Source organism: Notamacropus eugenii, chromosome 1 (genome assembly GCF_028372415.1).
Source record: "Notamacropus eugenii isolate mMacEug1 chromosome 1, mMacEug1.pri_v2, whole genome shotgun sequence".
NCBI lineage: Eukaryota > Metazoa > Chordata > Mammalia > Diprotodontia > Macropodidae > Notamacropus > Notamacropus eugenii.
This window is the reverse complement of record NC_092872.1, coordinates 561,682,979-561,703,943: the sequence shown is the minus strand read 5'-3', so window position 1 is coordinate 561,703,943 and position 20,965 is coordinate 561,682,979. Positions and strand designations below refer to the sequence as shown.

Here is a 20,965-nt window from a genome sequence, read left to right as displayed (position 1 = left end):
CCAAACTTCACAGAACAAATCTTCTTAAGAGAATTTGTTCTATAAAACTTGGACTTAGTCAAAAAGCCACACTGAAGGACCTAGAGGGCCACATCTGGCCTCCAGCAGATTCCCCATCTCTGCCCTAGGGAGTCAGGAGTACTTTTCCTAATGATCAAGTCGCTGATAAGGCATGGAAAATATCTGATTATGTGGTAAAAAATACTCTATAGTCCCAACTCAATACTTGTATATGTGAGGGTGAGCATATGGGGTGAGCATCTGGCGATTAGCGCCACCTGGTGGTTTAACACAGAGTGATGAATTCTGAGACTAGCCAACAGTCTAGTTTGACTGGAACATAGAATTCTTACAGGCCAGTAGTATAAAAAAGACTAGAAAAGTAGGTAAGAGTCATATAGTGAAGATCCTCAAAGACTAGGCTGAGGCGTATTTGTTTTATACTAGCAGTAAAGGGAAGATACTGGAGATTTTAGAGTTAAAGAGGACAGAGAAGATGTGACAATCAAATCTACACCTTAGGAAGATTTGGGGCAGAAAGTGGATGGGAATGGGGGTGTGACAAGGAACAATACTGAAAGCAGGAAATTATAGTAATCTATATGAGAACTGATGAGAGCCTGAAACAAAATAGTAGACAACTAAGAAGAAAGAAGGTGACAAATGTGAAATATAGAGGTAGAATTGACAACATATTGGGATATAAGAGAAAAAGGAAGAGTCAGTATAACTCTGGAGTCTTGACCCTGATTGACTAGAAGGATTGTGCTTCCTCAGACCAAAAGAGGAAGCTTGAAGGGGGAACAGGTTTGTGATGGCGGTTGGAAGAAAATGAAGCCCATTTTGGATATGTCAACTCTGAGATGCCAATTGTGCATCTATAGTAGATAGCTGATATAGGATTAGACTTCAGTAAAGAGATTAGAAATAGATATAAAAAACTGGGAGTCATCTGTAAAAGGATGATACTTGTACCCATGGCAACACTTGAGATAACTGATAGAGACTGTAGATAGAGGAGAGGGTCCATTACAGAACCCTAAGGGACCCCCAAATTAAAGTTTCAGGGATATAAATACTGATCTAACAAATATAGAAATATGAAGAGGAAAAAAAAGAGATCTATGTTTAGAGTTTAGAAGACCTGGGATCAAGTCCTACTTTCTCCACTTATTAGCTATATGACCTTAGGCAAGTCACTTAACTTTTCTTGGCTTTAATTTCTTTTCTTCCTTCCTTCCTTCCTTCCTTCCTTCCTTCCTTCCTTCCTTCCTTCCTTCCTTCCTTCCTTCTTTCCTTCCTTCCTTCCTTCTTTCCTACTTTTTACAAAATTAAGAGATTGAACTACATGACCTAGTAACTCTTCTAGCTCTAAATTCTATGACTCTAAGACTACCTTTAATCCCTACCCCACACCCTGTCAATTGTTTTTATGAACTTATTTAAATGATCACATTCTAGATGTTGCAAATCACTTACTTGTGTGTCTGGCATATAATGACAATAAGAAGCTCTCTCACTCTGATCTATGAATTGTGTTTCAACTCTGCAGTTGCAAACCTCATCCTGAGATGCTTGCATAGCGTGGGGAGGCACTAATTAAACAAACAGCATTGTCCTGTCACCTGGGTTTTATCGCACATGCATTGCATTGCCTTTTGTGTAGGCTCATCTTCTGTCCAGCAAAGAAGGGGAAAGGAATCCTGGAGTGACTTCAGAAATTTCTCGTTGGTAGCATTTATAATTGAGTTTCTCCCACATGCTAACAACACATGAGCTTGATCAGTGTCTTCTTCTTATTTTTTTCTCTGTTTGAAAACCGTACTATGTGTTATAGATATCTCTTTCCAGCTGAGAAAGAAGAAAAAGGTAATCATATTGAATTTTAATTATAATGAAAACCATTCATGGATAATATTTATTTTCAGGATTATTTGGGCAATCTAAGAGATCTTAATATTTTGAAAGAGAAGGAAATTCACTTATTTCAAATGGATCATTCAATATTTAGCAAACATTCATCAATCACCTACTATATTCAAACACTGAATTAGGTCCTAGAGGAGGGAATATAATTAATAATTAAGACAGGGTTCCTATGTAGGCAGCTGAGGATGCTGTGAATACATAGTCAGGCCTGATGTCAGGAAGACTCATCTTCCTGAGTGCAAATCTGGCCTCAGACACTTACTACCTGTGTGACCCTGGGTAAGTCACTCAACCCTGTTTGCCTCAGTGCTCATCTGTAAAATGAGATGGAGAAGGAAATACCAAACCACTACAGTGTCTTTGCAAAGAAAACTCCAAAAAGGGTCACCAAGAGTCAGATACGACTGAAATGACTCAACCTCAACAGCCCTGTGTCAAAGAGGCTTAAAATATGGAACAGATACTAATACCTGTAATAATGCCTGTAAATCAAAGAGAATAAATATAATTTCAGAAAAGAAACAGGAAGTGCTATTGGAAATCCTAATATACTCAGAGTATGGGAGAGTGAGGGAGGAAAGGGGACATTTTAAAATAGTGCAACCATTTTATTTCAATACCAGAAGAAAAAGCTGAATTATGTTCCTAAACTTCTGAATTAAATTTTTATTTAAAGAAATAAAACATTGCAATCAAAGTAGGTAGGAAGGCCAAAATTTTGGCTTAAAAATACAATGCTTATTTTTTGGACACATTTTTAGGAATTTTTAGCTCTTCATTTCATCAGAAGCCTATAAAGTCATTCTGAGAGATTCTGCTGCTTGCCCCAGAGGGCAATGGTTAGAATTACAAGGAGGCTATCTCAAAGGTCCATTCCAATGCTTCCCCTTGGTGTAGAAGTGACCTTGGGGCAGAGTGTATCCTTTTCAAAGACTACTATAGCTAAATATAGAGAATTAAGGGCTACCCCTTAAGAAGGAACTATTTGACCATGAAATGAAGGGAGAAAAATATTAAATGGCCCTTAATCCTCTGTGGTACTTTAATTTCTGTAATTATGATGTGACAATGATGAGAAAGGGGAAAGAAAAGGTCAAGAATTGTCCAGTTTCTAGGCCATCTCTATACATATTTTCTTGGCTATCAGCATTTTACACGTCAGACCTTTGTCCAATGACCACCAAATGGGCAAAAGAACTGGAGAAAATTAATTGTTTTAGTCTATATTCTCATTGAAAGAATTCTCTGCCTGGGGCCTATAAATGTGAAAAAAAAAATTGATAACTGCATTTCAATATAAGTGGTTTCCTTCACAATCTTATGTATTTATTTTATGCATTTAAAATCATCATTCTGAAAAGGGATTCATGGACCTCATAAATGTGCCAAAGGCGTCTGCAACATATACATAGAAAAAATAGTTTAACAATTTCTGCTATAAAGAAAACCAAAAGATAAAAGGAAATGGTAGGCAAATGGACAGATGATTCATAGATTCACCTTGCAGGGGTAAATAAAGAGCTTGGAAGAGTTAATTTTCTTCTGTGCATCAAAAAGCAAAAAGAAAAACAATATCACTCCATAGGACATTTGGTCATCTTGTATTGCAGTACACAGGGTAAATATTTGCAAAAAGACCATTTTGAAAATGCTTGTAACTTATGCAGCAATATCTGTTGTGGAGAATAAAAAGAAAGGAATTCTATTAAGAAATCAATAAGAATCTCTGAATTAAATCAGTGTATACTGCGATACTGTTGACTCCACTGCAAAGGTGGAAATCATGGAGGTTAGTAAAAATACAGATCAGGAACAAGGAATGAGATAAAGCAAAGACTTCAAAGCCTTGTGCCTGAATATCACAAATACTTTCTTCAGCAAGAAAATTAGGAGGTACTGACATGGCAAGTATTGAATGATATCACATAAAAAACGCAATTGGTTATATTTTAACAGGTGGGGAATTATTTTACCAATGTGGGATCCTAAAAAAAAAAAGTTCTCTGTATATAGTCAGAAAATTTGCTCAGATAATTAGTAAAATCTGGAATAATTATTAAAACGGAAAAATGGTTAAAGTTAAAAGTAACCCATCGACCTTAATGCTATTAGTCCCTAAAAAAGATACAGATGAAATATATCTAGATAGATAGACAGATAGACAGATAGACAGATAGACAGATAGATAGACAGATAGATGATAGATAGATAGATAGATAGATAGATAGATAGATAGATAGATAGATATAGTTTGCATGTCACCTCCATTTTAATTACGAGCTCCTTAAGGACAGAGATTATTTTTGCTTTTCTTTGTAACCTCCATGTCTAGCACATAGCAGTCACTTAATAAATGTTTGTTGACTTAACATCAACACCAATTAAAATAGTTTGATGCTGAAGTTTAACTACTATGAATCCAGTAACCTAACTAGGAAACCAAAATCACCCAGAGACTGTCATATTTAACAAGCAGTTATTTTCCATGCAGAAAGGCACAATAGTCAAAGGAAAAAATAGTCTTGGAAAACAATTCCCTTATAAATTCTATAGAGAAGGATGATAGAATATTATAAGTAACATCATCCCCCCCCAAAAAAATGGAGAAAAGAAGTGTTATTAAACCTAGCAGGTTTTTGCAATAGTCTAGGTATGAGTTGATCAGTGCTTATACCAGGATATCTATGTGAGTGAAGAGGAGGCCTGTGTGGGAGATGTTGTAAAGACAGAAAATGACAAGACTTATCAACAGATTGAATATATGGGATGAAGACAAGGATGATGAAGTTGAGAGAATGTTGGTACCCTTGATAATAATAGCGAAGTTTGTAAGAGGGAAGGGATTTGAGTTAAAAAATAATGACTTCTCTTTAGGAAATGTTGAGTTTGTGATGCCTATGGGGCAGCCAATTCTAGATGTTCAAGAGACAGTTGGTATTATAAGTTTAGAAGTCAGGAAGATGAGAACCAGGAGAGAGCAGATTTAAAACCTTTAAGAAAAGAGACATCTATGAGAAGAGACTGATTGACAATATGTAAAAAGTCTAAAGTGATCAAGAAGGATGAGGATTGAGAATGAAGGTATCAGTGATAACTTTAGTGAGAGCAATTCAAGTTGATTGACAAGACAAGACACTATGTTGTAGAGGGTTTTGAACTGAGGGAGACAAGAAGTGGGGGTACAATGGCTCAGTGGGTACAGCCCTGGACTTGGAATCAGGAAGACCTGAGTTCAAATCTAGCCTCCATACTAACTGTGTGACCCCAGGCAAGTCACTTAACCTCCGTTTCTCTCAGTTTCTTCATCTATAAAGTGGGGATATAAATAGCACCTACTTCTTAGAGTTGTGAGTGCCAAGTGAGATTATAATTATAAATCACTTAACACAACACTTGGCACATAGTAAGCATTATATTAATATTACATATTTGCTATTACTGTTGTAGCTAGATTTGTCAAGGAGTTTAACCATGAGAGAACATAGATGCGAGCATGATAGCTAGCAGAAATATCCAGAAGAAAAGAGTAAGGCCTCTAGCATGGTCAGTGGACTTTCCTGTTGAGAGTATATGAAAGGATATAAACAAGATTGAGAGAGGAAGGGCAGAAATGGATGAGTTGTCATTTGAATCATTAAACGGATGACCCACATCAAAGAGATCATAAATTCATGTGAACATTTGAGAGTAAGGAAAGGCTTTCTATTTAAAAGTAGAATCAGGCAGCTCAGTGGTACAATGGATGGAGCAGGGAGCCTGGAGTCAGAAAGATGAATCATCCTGAGTTCAAATCCAACCTCAGATACTTATTGGCTGTGTGACCCTGGACAAGTCACTTAATCCTGAGTGTCTCTATATTTTCATCTGTAAAATGAGCCGGATGTGGCAAAAGGACTCCAGTATCTTTTGCCAAGAAAACCCCAAATGGAGATACAAAGAGTCAGAAGTGACTAAACAACAAAATGATAAAAATAGACTCATTAGCCTTTAAAGGTAGTGGGGTTCCCCTTCATTGGAAGTCTTTGAGCAAAGTCAAGTATGATCACGTGCTGGGTGTGTTGTATGCAGAGGGGTTGTTTGTTCAGGTAAAAGTTGGATTGTCTTCTTCCTCAGAATCCCAGAAGTTCTGTGATTTTGTAGTTGTTTGATCCTCTACTTCTTTAGCCAGTATTTCTTAGGCTGTGCCTTGGAGCCTCTAACTATTCATTTGTTTACTCCATCCCAGATATCGACTAACTTCACCCATAATAAATGACAGGAATAACTCACTTTAACAAGCTCCAAGGTGCATACCAAATGCCCCACAGCCCTCTAGACACTGAGCAAAAAGAAAAACCACACAGGGAACATCAATACTCAAGCATTTATTCTAAAATTGCCTTCTCCATCTCTTTAGGTTTTGGTGGGAAAACAAGCATGTATTTACCGAAGCTCAGAGGCGTGAACTGGAGAAACATTCTTTATCCAGGCTAATCTGTGATAACACAGGCCTCACTGCAGTACCGGCCGATGCCTTTCAGCTTGGGAGGTTTCCTCACGATTTTAAGTCATGTGAAGACACACCAGGCATCAATTTAGATGCATGGAAGGAAGCTTTTCATCAAGGTACATTTATGTCTTTCTTTTATTAGGTTACAGGAACTAGAATTAATCTTCTGAGGCATAACTTCTTTAAGGAAGCAGATAATAAAGTCATGTTTGTGGAAGGAACTTTAATGATTTGTCTCTTATCCCCCAGAGCTCAGCGCAGTGCCTGACACCTGGTAGACCCTAAATAAATGCTAGTTGACTTACTGACTGACTAGTTCAAACAAATTTTGTTTCATGAATATTTTGTGTTTGCCTACTACGTTTCCATCATGTTGCTAGGTATTTGGGGAGAATATAAATGTTTTATTTTAAATGAAATCTAGGTTTCCTCTGGAATAAGGAACTCCCTTCACACATGCCCATCCTTAACTGTTGTGGTTTGCAAGTTACAGTCTTGGCAAACTTACTGAGGTACTGGGAGGTTATATTGACTTGCCTGGGGTCACCCAGTAAGTACTGACCATAGGGCTTCGTGACTTCACGATACCTCTATCCACTACCCCATAGCACTTCAATATAAAAGTCAACTTTGCAAAGTGCGTCTCTCAACAGATCTGTGAGGTGTATGGTACAGGCATTATCACCCCCATTTTACAGGTGGAGAACCGAAGAGTCAGAAATATGAAATACCTAGTCTATAGTTAGACAACTATTAATCAATAAATAGTTGTTAAATGCTAACTATTTGCAAGGTTTTATGCCAGTAAATAACAGAAACAGGGTTTAACCTCAGGTCTTCCTTACTCCAAGGTTAGCACTTATTCTATACTTTCTGGTTACAAAGCAACTATGTTATCACAAACGATCCTCACAAGAAATCCATGGGTATTATTATCCTCATTTTTAAAATGAGAAACCTGAGGCTCATGGGTTAAATCTTTGCTTAAAGTCATTCAGAAGAGTTGAAATACAAACCCAGGTCTTCTGATTCAAAGTCCTACATGCTATTCAATCAGTAGATACTGCTGCCTCCCTGCCTTCAAGTTTATCATCTAAGTTGGGCAGTTTAAATTTATGCACATTCTGCCTTATGTAATTTAAATGCTACATGAGTAGTAAAAAGTACTCTTAAAACTCCTCTGACATGGAGATCATCTCAGGCTGGGCAAAAGGTTTCCTAGAAGAGGTTATATCTCTAATTGAACCTAAAGAATGCTTAGAATTTTCCAAAGGAGTAAGCCTAAAGAGGGAGACACTTTAAGAAGAGGAATTTAGATTACAACCCAAAATTCTGGTTACCCATACAAAATAATTATGGGAAATGAAGTCAGAAGGAATTTGAAAAGAGAGAAATAAGCTATATTATGGGGATTTGAAAAACAAAATAAAAAATTCAGGCACATTGGGTTATAGCACATTTTAATTTACATGGATTTGAATGTGACCATCAGCTCAAAGATCACCCTGGATTTTCTTAAACTGAGAGAGAAAAGAGAGTGGCATCATGAATGGTGAACTGGATCTGAAGTCTGAAAACCTGGGTCTGAATCCTAGTTCTGGCTGTCACTGAGCCCTTCTTAGACAGTAGTCTTGTAAACTACAAAATGAGGAGCTTGAATTAGATGATCTTTAAGGTCCCTTCCAGCTCCAATCTGATTCTCTGTCAAGATGGGAAGGCTTTGAGTACAATCCCAGAAATGGCTTCTATGTTTACTCAATATTCCAGCCTCAATTAGTCCAGAGAGGCTCATCACCAGATGTTTGACCATTAGGCCACAGACTTTCATGCCTCAATCACTCAGAGACCATTTTCAAAAGTATAGCAAAGTAGTAATCTCCCTCAGTGGAGGAGATAGTCATACCATGATCTTATAAATGTTAACATATTGAATAAACCACAATCCCTAAAAGCCTGACATAGTGTAATCTATTATGTGACTTAGTTTATCATTTCATTGAACTCAACATTGGTGTGATGAATAGGTTATTCCATGTTTCTGATTTGTTCATTCTATATGTCTGGCACCCAGTTGATACAAAAAATAAGAGTGCTGAGGCCGGAGTCAAGGGCATCTGAGTTCAAATCCAGCCTCAGATACTTATTAGCTATGTGAGCCTAGATAAGTCATTTAACATATATCTGTCTCCATTTCCTCAACTATAATATGGGGACAATAGCAGCATCTACCTCACAGGGTTGTCATAAGGATAGAGATCATGTTTGTAAAGTGGTGGCACAGTGTTGTTGTTGAGTCATTTCAATGGTGTCTGACTCTTCATGACCTATTTTGGGGTTTCCTCGGCAAAGACACTAGAGCGGTCTGCCATTTCCTTCTCTGACTCATTTGACAGATGTGGAACTGGAGCAAACAGGGTGAAGTGACTTGCCACAGCTAGTAAGTGTCTGAGGCCAAATGTGAACTCATGAAAATGAGTTCCTGATTCCCAACCCAGTGCTCTACTCACTGTGCCACCTATGTGCCCACTTGGCATATAGTAGGTGCTTAATAAATGTTGGTTCCCTTCCTCCCACCCCCTTTTTCTAACCTCTGTGGCTTTTCAATTAATTATAGTGGGGACATGCAGCTTCCCAGATAAGGTGGATGATGGTGATTTTGTGTCTTGTTCTGAATCTGGAAAATATGTCATAGTTTATTCCTGCCATCATGGCTATCAACTTCAAGGACGAGAACAACTCACCTGCACAGAGACAGGCTGGGACTCCCCACCACCAATCTGCAAAGGTAGGTATCCAAGGAGTAACCCCTTCAGTAAGCATTTTTGAAAAGTAAAAACATGGATTTCTTTATTGATCGAGCCAGGGATATTTTCTTTAGGAATAAGTGAATCAATGAATAGCAATTCAATTTAACCCAACAAGCATTTATTTCAGTGCCTACTATGTTCTAGTCACCATGAAGACAAAATAAAATAGCCTCCACCCTCAGAGAAGTTATATTGTTTTTGTTTTGGGGAGAGGGAGACACCTTGTACACATACATAAGTAAATAAAGATGGGTCCTAAGTAATTTCTTGAAGAGGTCTAATATGAAAAGCAATTTATTAACAATAGATCAGAGAAGGGTGGAGAAGGGTTCGATAGAGACTAGAATGTCAGGGAGTGGTGGTCAGGGAAAAGAGCTTTAGCCTAGGCCTCAGAGTTCAGACGTCTTTAGTAGATAGGGCAGTAAATTGTCATGCTCTTTTGGAGATGAAAAGCCAATATCAATTTGATTATTGTTGAAAAATATGAAGAAACGCTGAGGTTGGAAGAAGTTAGTCAATCAGCGTAAGTCAGAGGCTTGACTTGAGCTCAGCTCTCCAGGTCTTTGAAGTCAATGTTTCCTCTAACCCTAGTTTAACTATTTCAAAACATTCATCCCTGTAGCTAAATAAGATTCATTTAAACACAAAAACTTCAAACTGTACATTTATAGTTGGTCAAACATGGCGGATAGTAAGAACAAGACAGCAACATTTGATAAATGTTTAGCGTGTTCAAAAGACCTACATTACAAGTTAGGAGAGAAATAAACTTTAGCTACAGGTAGCCTGTGTCGTCATGTAACCTTGCAGTCTAGAATAGCAATAGAACAGGTAGCCAAAATGCAACAAATATCCTGTTGAACAACATGAACCTAAGATGTTTGTCATATTTTGCTTATTTCTTATGCATATAAATGAACAGTAGAGAGGGAGAATGCTCTCTTTTAGCAACAAGATATTTGCTTCCCACAGAAAAAACTGAAACTCTATCATGGAGTCATTAGAGCAAAATGGAGAGACCCATACTGGACATCTGTCACTGCTGTCATTTGTTGTTCCTTCTCAAAGAGGACCATGATGTCAGGAAGATGATGCTATGACTTGTAAGTGAATTAGATTACAGTGAGGCAGCGCTGTGCAAAGTTACCAGCCTTACTCTCTTTATCTGGGCCCAATGGTAAGATATAGATCAGGATGATTAGAGATGGCCCCAGATGCAGTGGGTGACCTGGGACTTTTCAGGTTGTCTTTCCCAGGTCTCAGTTTGTCTGAGGCAATGCCTATCCAGTGATTAAAGCGAGGTAAGAAATGAGGCAAAGAGTGGCCTCTTTTACCTAGTCACTACCATTCTTGGACCTTTATAAGTCTATCAAAAGGAACTGCTGAAGCCCAGATACTCCTAGTTAAAAAACAAAAACAAATAAAAAAATCTGTTAAAGTCCCACTTAAATGGGCCTGCTAGCTTTCTCCCATTCATGACTGTTCATCTCCCTCCTCCATTCATTGGTACAGGTTCTTCTCCATGTCTGCAATACAACTTATCACCTTTTCATCACAGTATCAGTAGCTTCTTTCAAAGCACAACTCCTGAACTGCTTCTTAACACTAGGGTTTTCCTGGTGCTTCCCCTCCTCACATCTGATGACCACCTTCCTCCACAGTTATCAGCACTCTCTCCCTCTTGAAATTATTTTGCATTACTTTGCATAAGCTTCCTTGTTTACTTATTGCTTAAGACACTCAGATTCCTGGTTGACTGCACAAGTTACAGAGAGGCAAATTTAGGCTTTATATCAAGGATAACTTCCTGTCAGTTAGAGCTGTCTCAAAGTAGAATGGGATACTTCAGGAGCCAGTGGGTCTTCAGATCAAGGCAAAAATGGTACCTTAAGAATGCTGAAGTGATGATTCTCAGCTATAAGAAGATTGAACTGTCTGGTCTCTGAGGTCCTTCCCATTCTGAGATTCCAGGACTCCCTGATTGTCTATTCTGCTCACTTCATAGGGTTGTTGATAGGATTAAATGAGATAATGAATGCCAAAGCTCTTTGAAAACTACCATCTGATTTTTTCCTAGGGGCAATAGAAAGTCTTCTCAGAAACATGTACACATTCTATCAAGTTATCTACATGCTTAGATAAACTCTTTGAAATTCTGAAGGACTGTAATGCCATTATTAAAGGGAAAAATAAACTCCTGGAAAGAGCAGCTCAGAAATACTTTATGATTACAGTAAATTAATTTGAACCCAAAGTGATAAAACAGATTTTCAGTGAAGCTAGCTTATCAGTAATTCTATGACAGCAGAACAGAAAGCCTACTGACTTAATTGAGTATTTGATTCAGAAAAATCAAATGAGATTTCTTGTTCTTTTCTCTTTTCAAATCCTATTCACGTACTCAAACTCACCCACGTACAAATCTGGTGGTAGTGAAAAAAATCTAGTAAATGAACTGTAATAAGTATTTTCAAGAACTTCAAGGTGGTGAAATCAAAATGAATCCAAACTTACAACTGCACAATGAGGATTGTCAAGATGTACAGTACTATGATTGTAAACAAATGATTCTTAAGGAAAGGGTCTTAAGGAAAACAAGTCTTTCGAACAATAATCTTTTTTATTTAGTGCTTACTGTGCACCTAGCTTAAAAAACCATTCAAGAAATAGGGAACAAACAGTTTTGTTTTGTTTTTAATTTATGTGGGTGGTTCTTTATATTATGTGTCACTCCTTTAAAACTATAGACCAATATGATTAGATAAGGAGCAACATTGTGTAGTAAGGTACTGGATTTTGAAACAGAAATATCTAGCCTGGGTTGAAACTGTAACTTTCAGACTTACTAGCTATGTGACTATGAATATGCCATTTCTCTGAGCCTTAGGAAAATGATCCAAAATTATAAACTATAAAGATTGTGTTTCTGATGGAATGTATTCTCACATCTAAAATTATAGATCTTTGAACTTGATTAAGTGGGCAGAATTTACATCTTCAGGGAAAATGGCACATGAGTTTGGGGAAGAAAGTCTTCCAACATTTTTCCTTCTTCCCTTTTGTATATATCATGCACCATTGGAGATATCTAGTTTTGTTATTGTTGGGTCATTTCAGTTATGCCCAACTTTTCATGACCATTTTTGGGGTTATCTTGGAAAAGATACTAGAGCAGTTTTGCCACAGCCTTATCTAGCCTATTTTGCAGATGAGGAATCAACGCAAACAAGGTTAAATGACTTGCCCAGCTAGTAAGTGTCTGAGGAAGGATTTGAATTCATGAAAATGACTCTTCCTGATTCCAAGCTGAGTGCTCTATCCACTGCACCAGGTAGCTGTCCGGAGATATCTAGAAAGGTGATCAAGATAATATACAACTAAAGATGTATATGGCTAATTATCCTGGAAAATGTAGATTTGAATGTATATTTGATAGCATCACAGATTTAGAGTTATGTTATAGAAAAGGTGAATTTGAGATGCCTGCAGAACAAATTGGAAATATACAATAAGCAGTTAGGAATATGGATTGGAGTTTTGGAAGGTAACTAGTTAAGAATATAAATATGAGTCATCAGCATAGGCATGATAATTAAATCCATGTAACATGATTAGGTCACCAAAAGATGGTGTGCATAGAGGAAGAAGAGAAGGACCAAAATGACATCATTATGTTGGGGTCAAGGTGCAATGTGTCTGACTGGCTGATCAGACCAATATGAGCTCAGAAGGTCTACCATAGTTTGGGCACAAATAGCCCGTGTGAATATCTGAAGGAGAGATGCCTCTAAATCTGTGCATGTCACATTTCTTTTGAGCTACTGCAATTCTGTTTTGCTCATATAGCACCTTCTTTGATGCCAGCACGCCATGCTAGGCAGTCCTGTGCCAATGTCTCCAATGTCTCAGAACTGATTCCAAAATTCTGCAAAAAGACCTTGAGAGGGTGCTTGTATCGCTTCTTTTGATCTCCATGTGAGTGCTTGCCTTGTGTGAGTTCTCTATAAGGTAGCTTTTTAGGCAAACATACATTTGACATTCGACCAATGTGGCCAGCCCATAGGAGTTGTGTGCTTTGTTGAAATGCTTGGTAGTTCAGCTGGAGAAAAGATCTCAGTATTCAGTACCTTATCTTGCCAGGTGATCTTCAGAATCTTCCTAAGACAATTCAAATGGTAGCAATTCAATTTCCTGGCATGACCCTAGTGTACTGTCCATGTTTCATAGACATACAACAAGGAGGTCAACATGAGTCAGGTACTAAACTTGGGTGCTTGTAGATAACAGCCAACAGGACTGAATTGAGAGCAAATTTAAATGAGCCTCACTGGAGGAGAACTTGCTCAATAATTACAAAAATAAGTCTGGAAATGGTCATGGGGAATGAGAAGTCTTATGATTCCCCCTACAGGACTAGCATGTGCATGAGAGAAAATACATCCATCACTGGAAAGTATAGTCATGGATACAATGTCATGGAGGGAATAAGCATTATTGTTGTTGCTGCGGGGGTGGGGTTTTGTTTTGTTTTTTTATTTTTGTAAGTGTCAAAAAATTAAAATAGTACAAAAAAAGAGGTACAAAGTGAAAGGAAGTTTGTTAATATAGAATGGAAATTCTAGAAATCTTCATGGAAGTGGTATAAAACACTGGTGGGATAGGTTTGAGATGGATAAGAATGAGAGTGGGCAGTGAGGAAAGGAGAAGTGAGTTGTATATTTAGATAGCTTAGAATTCAGCATGACTTGGATTGGGAGAGTAAGAGGAAGGTGAGAATTAACTAATCACAGGGGAAAAGTCTTGGAAGAGTCTTGTTCTGGCCACATATCTATTCACAGGTGCCACACATCCACTTTGTGGCCCTTTGGTTTGGCTGCTTTTCAGCATCCCCTTAGAGGTGTAAGGGGGGGTAGCGATGCTGGACTTCCATAGAGTGGTCCTATAGTCAGTGCTCAGCACAGTTCCTCAGGACTTAGCACAGTATCTGACACATAGTAAGAACTTAATAAATTTTTTATGGATTGATTGCACAAGGCCTCCCCTGCACCTGTCTTCCCCTCAGTAGGGTGGGAGCAGTCTGACTGCATCCAGCTACAGCTGGATGGTCACTGATCCTGGTTGTACCCATCCTCTGTTCAGTTATTAGAGGACAGACTAGCTACCCTGGTACTTCTTTGGGTAGTCATGCAGGTCAACTGAACCCCAGGCTGTCTTGTGTTTGCCTTGATGTTATATTAGTGATCTGGATCTGCTCTGAGTGGTCATGCAGTCTGGTTGCATCTGACTTCCTCTCAATCTCCCCTCTAAGTCTGTAAATTATAAGGGAGTTGCCTATCTGCATTGGTGAAGGGAATTCTCAAAATTAATGTGATCTTGGATCTAAACTTTAAAAATAGACAATGTAAAACTAGTTTTTTCTTTAATGACTTCCAATGGCCACTGTGTCATTTTCACAGACATTAATGAATGTGAAGATCAAATGAACTCTCCGTGTGATGCCTCTGCTAAGTGCATAAACATCAAAGGCGGTTACCAATGTGTTTGCACAGACCCATATGAATTAGGAGAGGATGAAAGGACCTGTATAGGTAAGACTTGTAATGAATGTTGGTTGGCCCTGAGGCTTTTGAATTTCTGTAGCTGCAAGTGTTTTCTCCCTGATATGACCTCATAGTACTTTATGCTCCTCTTGGGAAATTGGGATCATTGAATTATAGGCTTTAGAGATAGAAGGGACCTGAATAGTCATCTAATCCAATCCTTCATTTTCTAGATGGGGATGCTGAAGCTCACTCCGCTGGAGTCAGCAGAATATCTGTATTTGAAACTAAGTCTATTAACTCCAAATTTAATATTTTTTATACCACACAACATGCCTATGTTATATTATTTTCATGTCTCTTATACTTAGCTGTGTACATATTTTGTCTTTTCCCTACTAGACTATAAACTCTCTGAAGGCATAGATCATATATTATAAATCTTTCTATCACCTTCAGTACTTAGTACTAAGCATTCCTTATAGTAGGTTCTCAATAAATGTTTGTTGAATGAATAAGCAAATGAATTCTTCAATACTCAGATCTCATTTATCAATGTTCTATACATACCTACATCCATGCTAAAAGGGCACAGTATAAAAGAACACTTTAGAAGTTCAAATAAGTCAAAAGACTTTTCTATTTGGTTTGAACCAGAAATAAATCATGTTTTTGTAGCTATTTTACCTTCCTAATTATATTATTTTCAGGTTAATTAGTTTTCATCCCCTGAATGCATAAGGGCAAGAACTGTCTTTTACTTCCTTTAAATCCCCAATGTTTAACACAGTGCCTGGCACTTAGTAGGTGCTTTAAAATATTTATTGACTGACTGGCCACTTGGGAGTTGGCTAAAAGAATCCGGATGTGGTAGAAAATCAGCCCAAGATTAAACCTGAGCTATGGAGAAGCTGCAGAAGAAACAGCTTGATACTTATTACTGAGTATTTACTATGTTACAAAAATATAAAAGTTTTGTGTAAAACTCAACTTAAAAGTAAAAGTTTTAATGGCCAGTTTGGATTTTTTTATATCACAATAACTTTCCAATTCCCCTAGCACGGAGTTCTCCGTTGTAACGAAGAAATAACAGTATTGCTAAACCAAATGCACCTGGAGTTTACCATGCCTCTACCTGTCTTCCGGAATTACATTTGATCATTGCAGTCAATATGTGTTCAACTGCTTTTTAGTGTTGTGTTCTCTTAAATTATTATAGCATTTTATCTATTGTTTCCATGATTCTGTTTTCTTCACTCGGTAACATTTTCTAGAAGTATCTCAAAGCTTCTTTAAATTCTGAATACTGGTCCTTTTTTATGGTGGAATGTTCTATTCCATTTGTAAGGGACTTAGCTTCTGAAAGCTCAGAACTTAATCAAAGACAGTAATAAGGTGTATAACTGCGAAAAGGTAATAAGACCTAGAGTTCCCTTAATTTAGTACAAAGGAGTTCGTTGAGTGAATTGAAGGTAGTCTGGTCACCGGCTGAAGCAAGTCTTAGAGTTTTCTAGGTAAGGAAGTACATAGTGGTGCACTTGGAATCAAGAAAAACTGTATTTAAATCTGGCCTGGCTGTGTGACCCTGGGAATGTCACTTAACCTCTGTCTTTCTCAGTTTTCTTAACAGTAAAATGGGGATAATAATAGCACCAGCCTCCCAGGGAACGATAATAGTACCTACTTTCTAGACTGGTGAAAACCAAATGAGATAATACTTGTAAAGTACTTAACACAGTAACTGGCAAATAGTAGGCACTTAATAAATGCTTCCTGAGTAACTGGCCATATTCCCAGGAACCCTTCCAAGATTGTCAAAATGTTCAAGAAGTTTCAAAGTTCCAGATTCCAGGCCTAGATCAGCTTTGTAGAATATGACCCATGCACATATATGAAAGTACAGTTGGGAGTTCCAAGGACTGTGTTATTTAGCAAAAGGGTTGCTTACTCAGTAGGAGCTATTCAGTTCAAAAGTGTTCGAGACACAGTTGAGGCAGAGTAGATGAAGGCAGAAAGAGGCAAAAAAAAAAATAATCACAAAAGAGAGAATCAATAAAACTTGGCAAATTATTTTGTATGAGCCATTAAGAATATGGAAAAGTCAAGAATGATTCCCCTGGTTGCAGAGAAAAGAGCAAGTTGTAGATTCAAGAGAGAACTACCCCTTTGAATGAGAAGCAATAGGTGTTCCCTACATGTGTGCCTTACTACCAAGGTTTAAGGGGGAAATGTTTTATAGCTATGGTTTTACTATGCCATTTTAGTAAACGTCATTGTTTTGAGCTAATTATGTCTATTGGCTGACTGTTCATGGAAAGTACACTGTTGGGGGCTGGATTATTCCCCTAGCTTAGCACTCATAAGATGGGTACTGATATGAATAACTTCTACTCCCCTGAATTCTAAGATTCTACTGTGGGTCTGTACACTCACCACAATATTTCATGAGCCCTCACCTACTTACTTTCCTTAACAGTCAGCCAACTATAGTCTCCGTGGAAAACTGGGGACAGATTTGGAACACATTGGTGGTGAAGCACACATATAGGGACTAAATATGGTCAAAGCAACTCATGCCTCTGTTACTGAGGAGCTTCTATATCCTTCCTGACCTCATGGAGCTTTATACATATTCCCTCTGGACTCAACATTTCTCTTTCATGAGTATGTCATTCAGCTTGGACAAAAACACCAAAAGGGGAAATGTACTGTCACATATGAGGAACAACAAGTAGGTCAGTTTGTCTAGAGCATAAAGTGTGTGAAAAAGAATAATGTGTGGTATTTCTGAAAAGGTAGGTTAAAGCCAGATTATTAAGGTCTTTAAATAACAGATAGAAGATTTTTCTACTTTGCCCTGGAAGTAATCAGGAGCCAATGGAGCTTTGTGAGTAGGGGATAACATGGTCAGATCTGTGCTTTAGGAATGTCAGTTTACTACCTGTGCGGAATACAGAACTGAGAAGTAGTAGTGGGTTTGGATGAAAAGATGAGTTCTGTTTTAGATGATTGTTGAACCCAGTCAACACGGAGAATTAATGAGTCTATGCAGAGTAAACATGTAGAGAAAGAAAATGATCCCAAACTCAGCAGGCTTCTATATAGTTCTTCATCATTAGATAAATAAAATTGCTTATCTATTCCCAGTTTTTCATTGGTACATCACTTATTGAAGTCTAAGAAGAGGGCATAGGCAAGCACATTAAATATGTCCCAAATTTTCCAATAAAATTCTGATATAAAGTATCCCAGCTTCTCATCCTCATAAAGCATGTCCTATGTTTCAGGAATAGAGTACATCAAATCAATGAGTACATTAAAAGTATTGATACCACAAAAGATTGAGCCACAATTGAAGGAAAATTACAGCCTGATGAAACATGGCAATCATTCATGAAAACAGGCAGGCAGGTCCATATTGTATACTATCTATAGCCAAACATATCACACATATGCATTTCATGGGGAGAATGTATTAGCAATAGTCGATAGATTGTAGTGGATAGTATAGTGGACTGTAGTGACTAGTTCCAGTATGTCTAGTAAGGACAAACAACAAAATGATTTTGTTGATTTGTTTTTTGTTTTGTTTATTTGTTTGTTTGTTTTTAAAGCCCACAGTAATGTAGCAGAAAAGCAAAGGTGATCACCTACAATCTGAGATAAAGATAGAGGATGTTTCCAGATACCATTTTCTTTAATCATGTTGACTGTAGTTCAAAGTCATTTAAAGTATATTCAAACTTAATAATAAATTCTTACTGAAAAAAAAATCAAGGGAAAATAGCCATATGTTCTGAGTTGGGGTTCACAAAATAAGATAGACTTATTTTTATAAATACTATGCCTTCATGCTGAATAACAGCTCCCTTTGTGTCTGCCAATCTTTGTTTATTTCCTCCTTCAAAACGTGTCTCCAAATTCATCTTCTCCACTTTTTCTCTACCTGGTATCATCATAGCACTCTGTACTATACTGTATTGTATAAATTTGAAGTTCTTTAAATAGTGCCCTGTAAGTCACAGGGTGATATAGCTTCACAGGAGAAAACACCTCTATCTCCTTCAAATCAGAATTGAAGGTGACCCAAAAGTCAATGAACAGATCAACATAAGTAGGTTGCAACACACTGTCGACGATAATTTGCTTGTGACAGCAGTGTGGCATAGTGAATAGAGTGTTAGATTTGGAACTTAGATTGAATTACCACATCTGTAGCCTCCTATTTATGTGGCTTTTCACTTAAACTCTCTGAAAGGCAACTGCCTGTGACTAAAAGTTACAGGAAGGTTCTGATCTGTGTCATAGATATTACAAGTAAACTTGACATGACTGGTGTGTAAGAAATGATATCAAAGATATCCATCAGGAAATATGTGATCAGAAAAAGATGGAAGATAGTCATATTTTGAGAATGAGAGATAACATGAACAGCCTGACTCCTGCAAAGATGTTAATAGAATGCTAAAAGGCCAAAAGACTATGTAGAATGAAGCTTCTATGGGAAGATGCATGGGCAGATATAGATGCAAATAGCACATGATGGGAAACCATGAATGAAGAGTTTACAATCTACATCACTGGTGGGAGTACCTACATCAGTGAAAACATGGACCCTCTGAAGTTTTATATTAATTAGACACTTGATTTAATTATAAACTGATAGCAAGGACTATATATTTTTCAACTTTTGAATCTCCTCCCTCTCAGCACCAAGAATAGCTCTTTACACAGTATGGGTGGCCAATAAATGCTTTTTGATTGACTATTAGTAGTAATAGAATGACAGAGAGAGCACAAACACACTGTGAGTGAAATGTAGAATGTAATGTAACATAATCAGGTGTAATTAGACATTAGTCATGCATGTAGAGATTAATTGAAAAAGGAAAAAGGAGACTTGAGTATGTGAATGCAGTAATACCATTCCTGATTTAATCAGGCAGTAGTAAAGCCCATTGTATATTAATTATGGATTTTGTCATCTGGAATAAAGCCATACAATTGCATAAATTCTGCTCATTGGTTTCTTGTAAGCTTCCTCCACCCAACAGCCCTTGAAAATGAACTTAAAATATTTTAATTAAAAAAAAAAAACTTTCCTGGATTTAGCCAGATTTGAATGTGATAGGTATATGAGCTTTAGAATTGTATGTATCCAATTTCATACCAGAGTAATGGATATTTATATACATGTGCTTGAGTTAGTCAAGTTCAGGATATTAATGAACAAAGACACAGCCTCACCCACCTTGAATTAATCAATCAATAAATACTTATTACATGCCTACCATGACCTTGAACTTCGTGAATTTGCAGTTTGAATATTTCCTTGAAGCTACTTCACCAGGGTATTAGCTAGCTTATCAATAGGTTATAAACCACTTACGAGCAAAAGTTTCCTATTTTTCTCCTCTTTTACTTATATCCTTCTGCTTCCACCTACAGATTTAGGCACTTAGTTGCAGTCAACAAATGGTGGTAGAAGTGGAAACGCTAAAAGCAGACAGTAGTTAATCTTTGGGTTGATGATGTTTCCAGCACTAGAGACATTATTCCAAAGACCCCAGTAAAGAGATTCACCTGTTGGAGTATTGGAGAAAGTCCTGTGTTATCCATTCCACCAACTCTTCACTGAAGTGGTTAATGAGGTTGGCTAACTATTGCCTCCAGGATAAAATAAAAGCTTTTCTGGTTCACATTCAAAGCTCTTCATAATGTATTCCTTTCTGTCCTTTTCAGTCTTCCTATATTTTGTTTATCCTTGTGTACTCTACGATCCAACTACAATGGGATCATTTGTTCCTTGCACATGATGTTCCATCTCCACAGTTCATACCTTTGTATTAGCTAGCCCCCATGCTCTGTCTCCTAACCTGTGCTACTTAGCTTTTCCAGGTTCCTTCAAGACTAAGCTTAACCCACAGCTTTTATCTCAAGATCATGGAGACTACACCTAAACTAGAGAGAATTACTTTCTGAAGAAAAATTCTTGTTCTTGGAAGAATTTAGACCATGGCTCTTCTAGCCAAGAATGGCCTAGACTATGATAATGCAGGAGACGGGAGATCACACAACAGCTTTGAACTCTCTCAGTTCTCTGGTACAGCACAGACCCATAGAAGAACATGATCAAAGAAGCCAACCAGGAGTTGGCAATATCCAAGCACCCCCTGCTCCAAGGAGGCTCTTGGGAGCAT

The 20,965-nt window shown here is 37.6% G+C and overlaps 1 protein-coding gene across 1 annotated transcript in view; it reads left to right on the top strand.

Moving 5' to 3' along the window:
* The window catches only part of TPO (thyroid peroxidase), a 179,241-nt gene that overhangs the window by 85,932 nt on the left and 72,344 nt on the right, over positions 1-20,965 (top strand). The window contains exons 10-12 of the mRNA XM_072631561.1: positions 6,326-6,534; positions 9,033-9,203; positions 14,682-14,813. Of these exons, the coding sequence (XP_072487662.1) occupies positions 6,326-6,534; positions 9,033-9,203; positions 14,682-14,813 (512 nt within the window). The remainder of the gene's footprint in view (positions 1-6,325; positions 6,535-9,032; positions 9,204-14,681; positions 14,814-20,965) is intronic.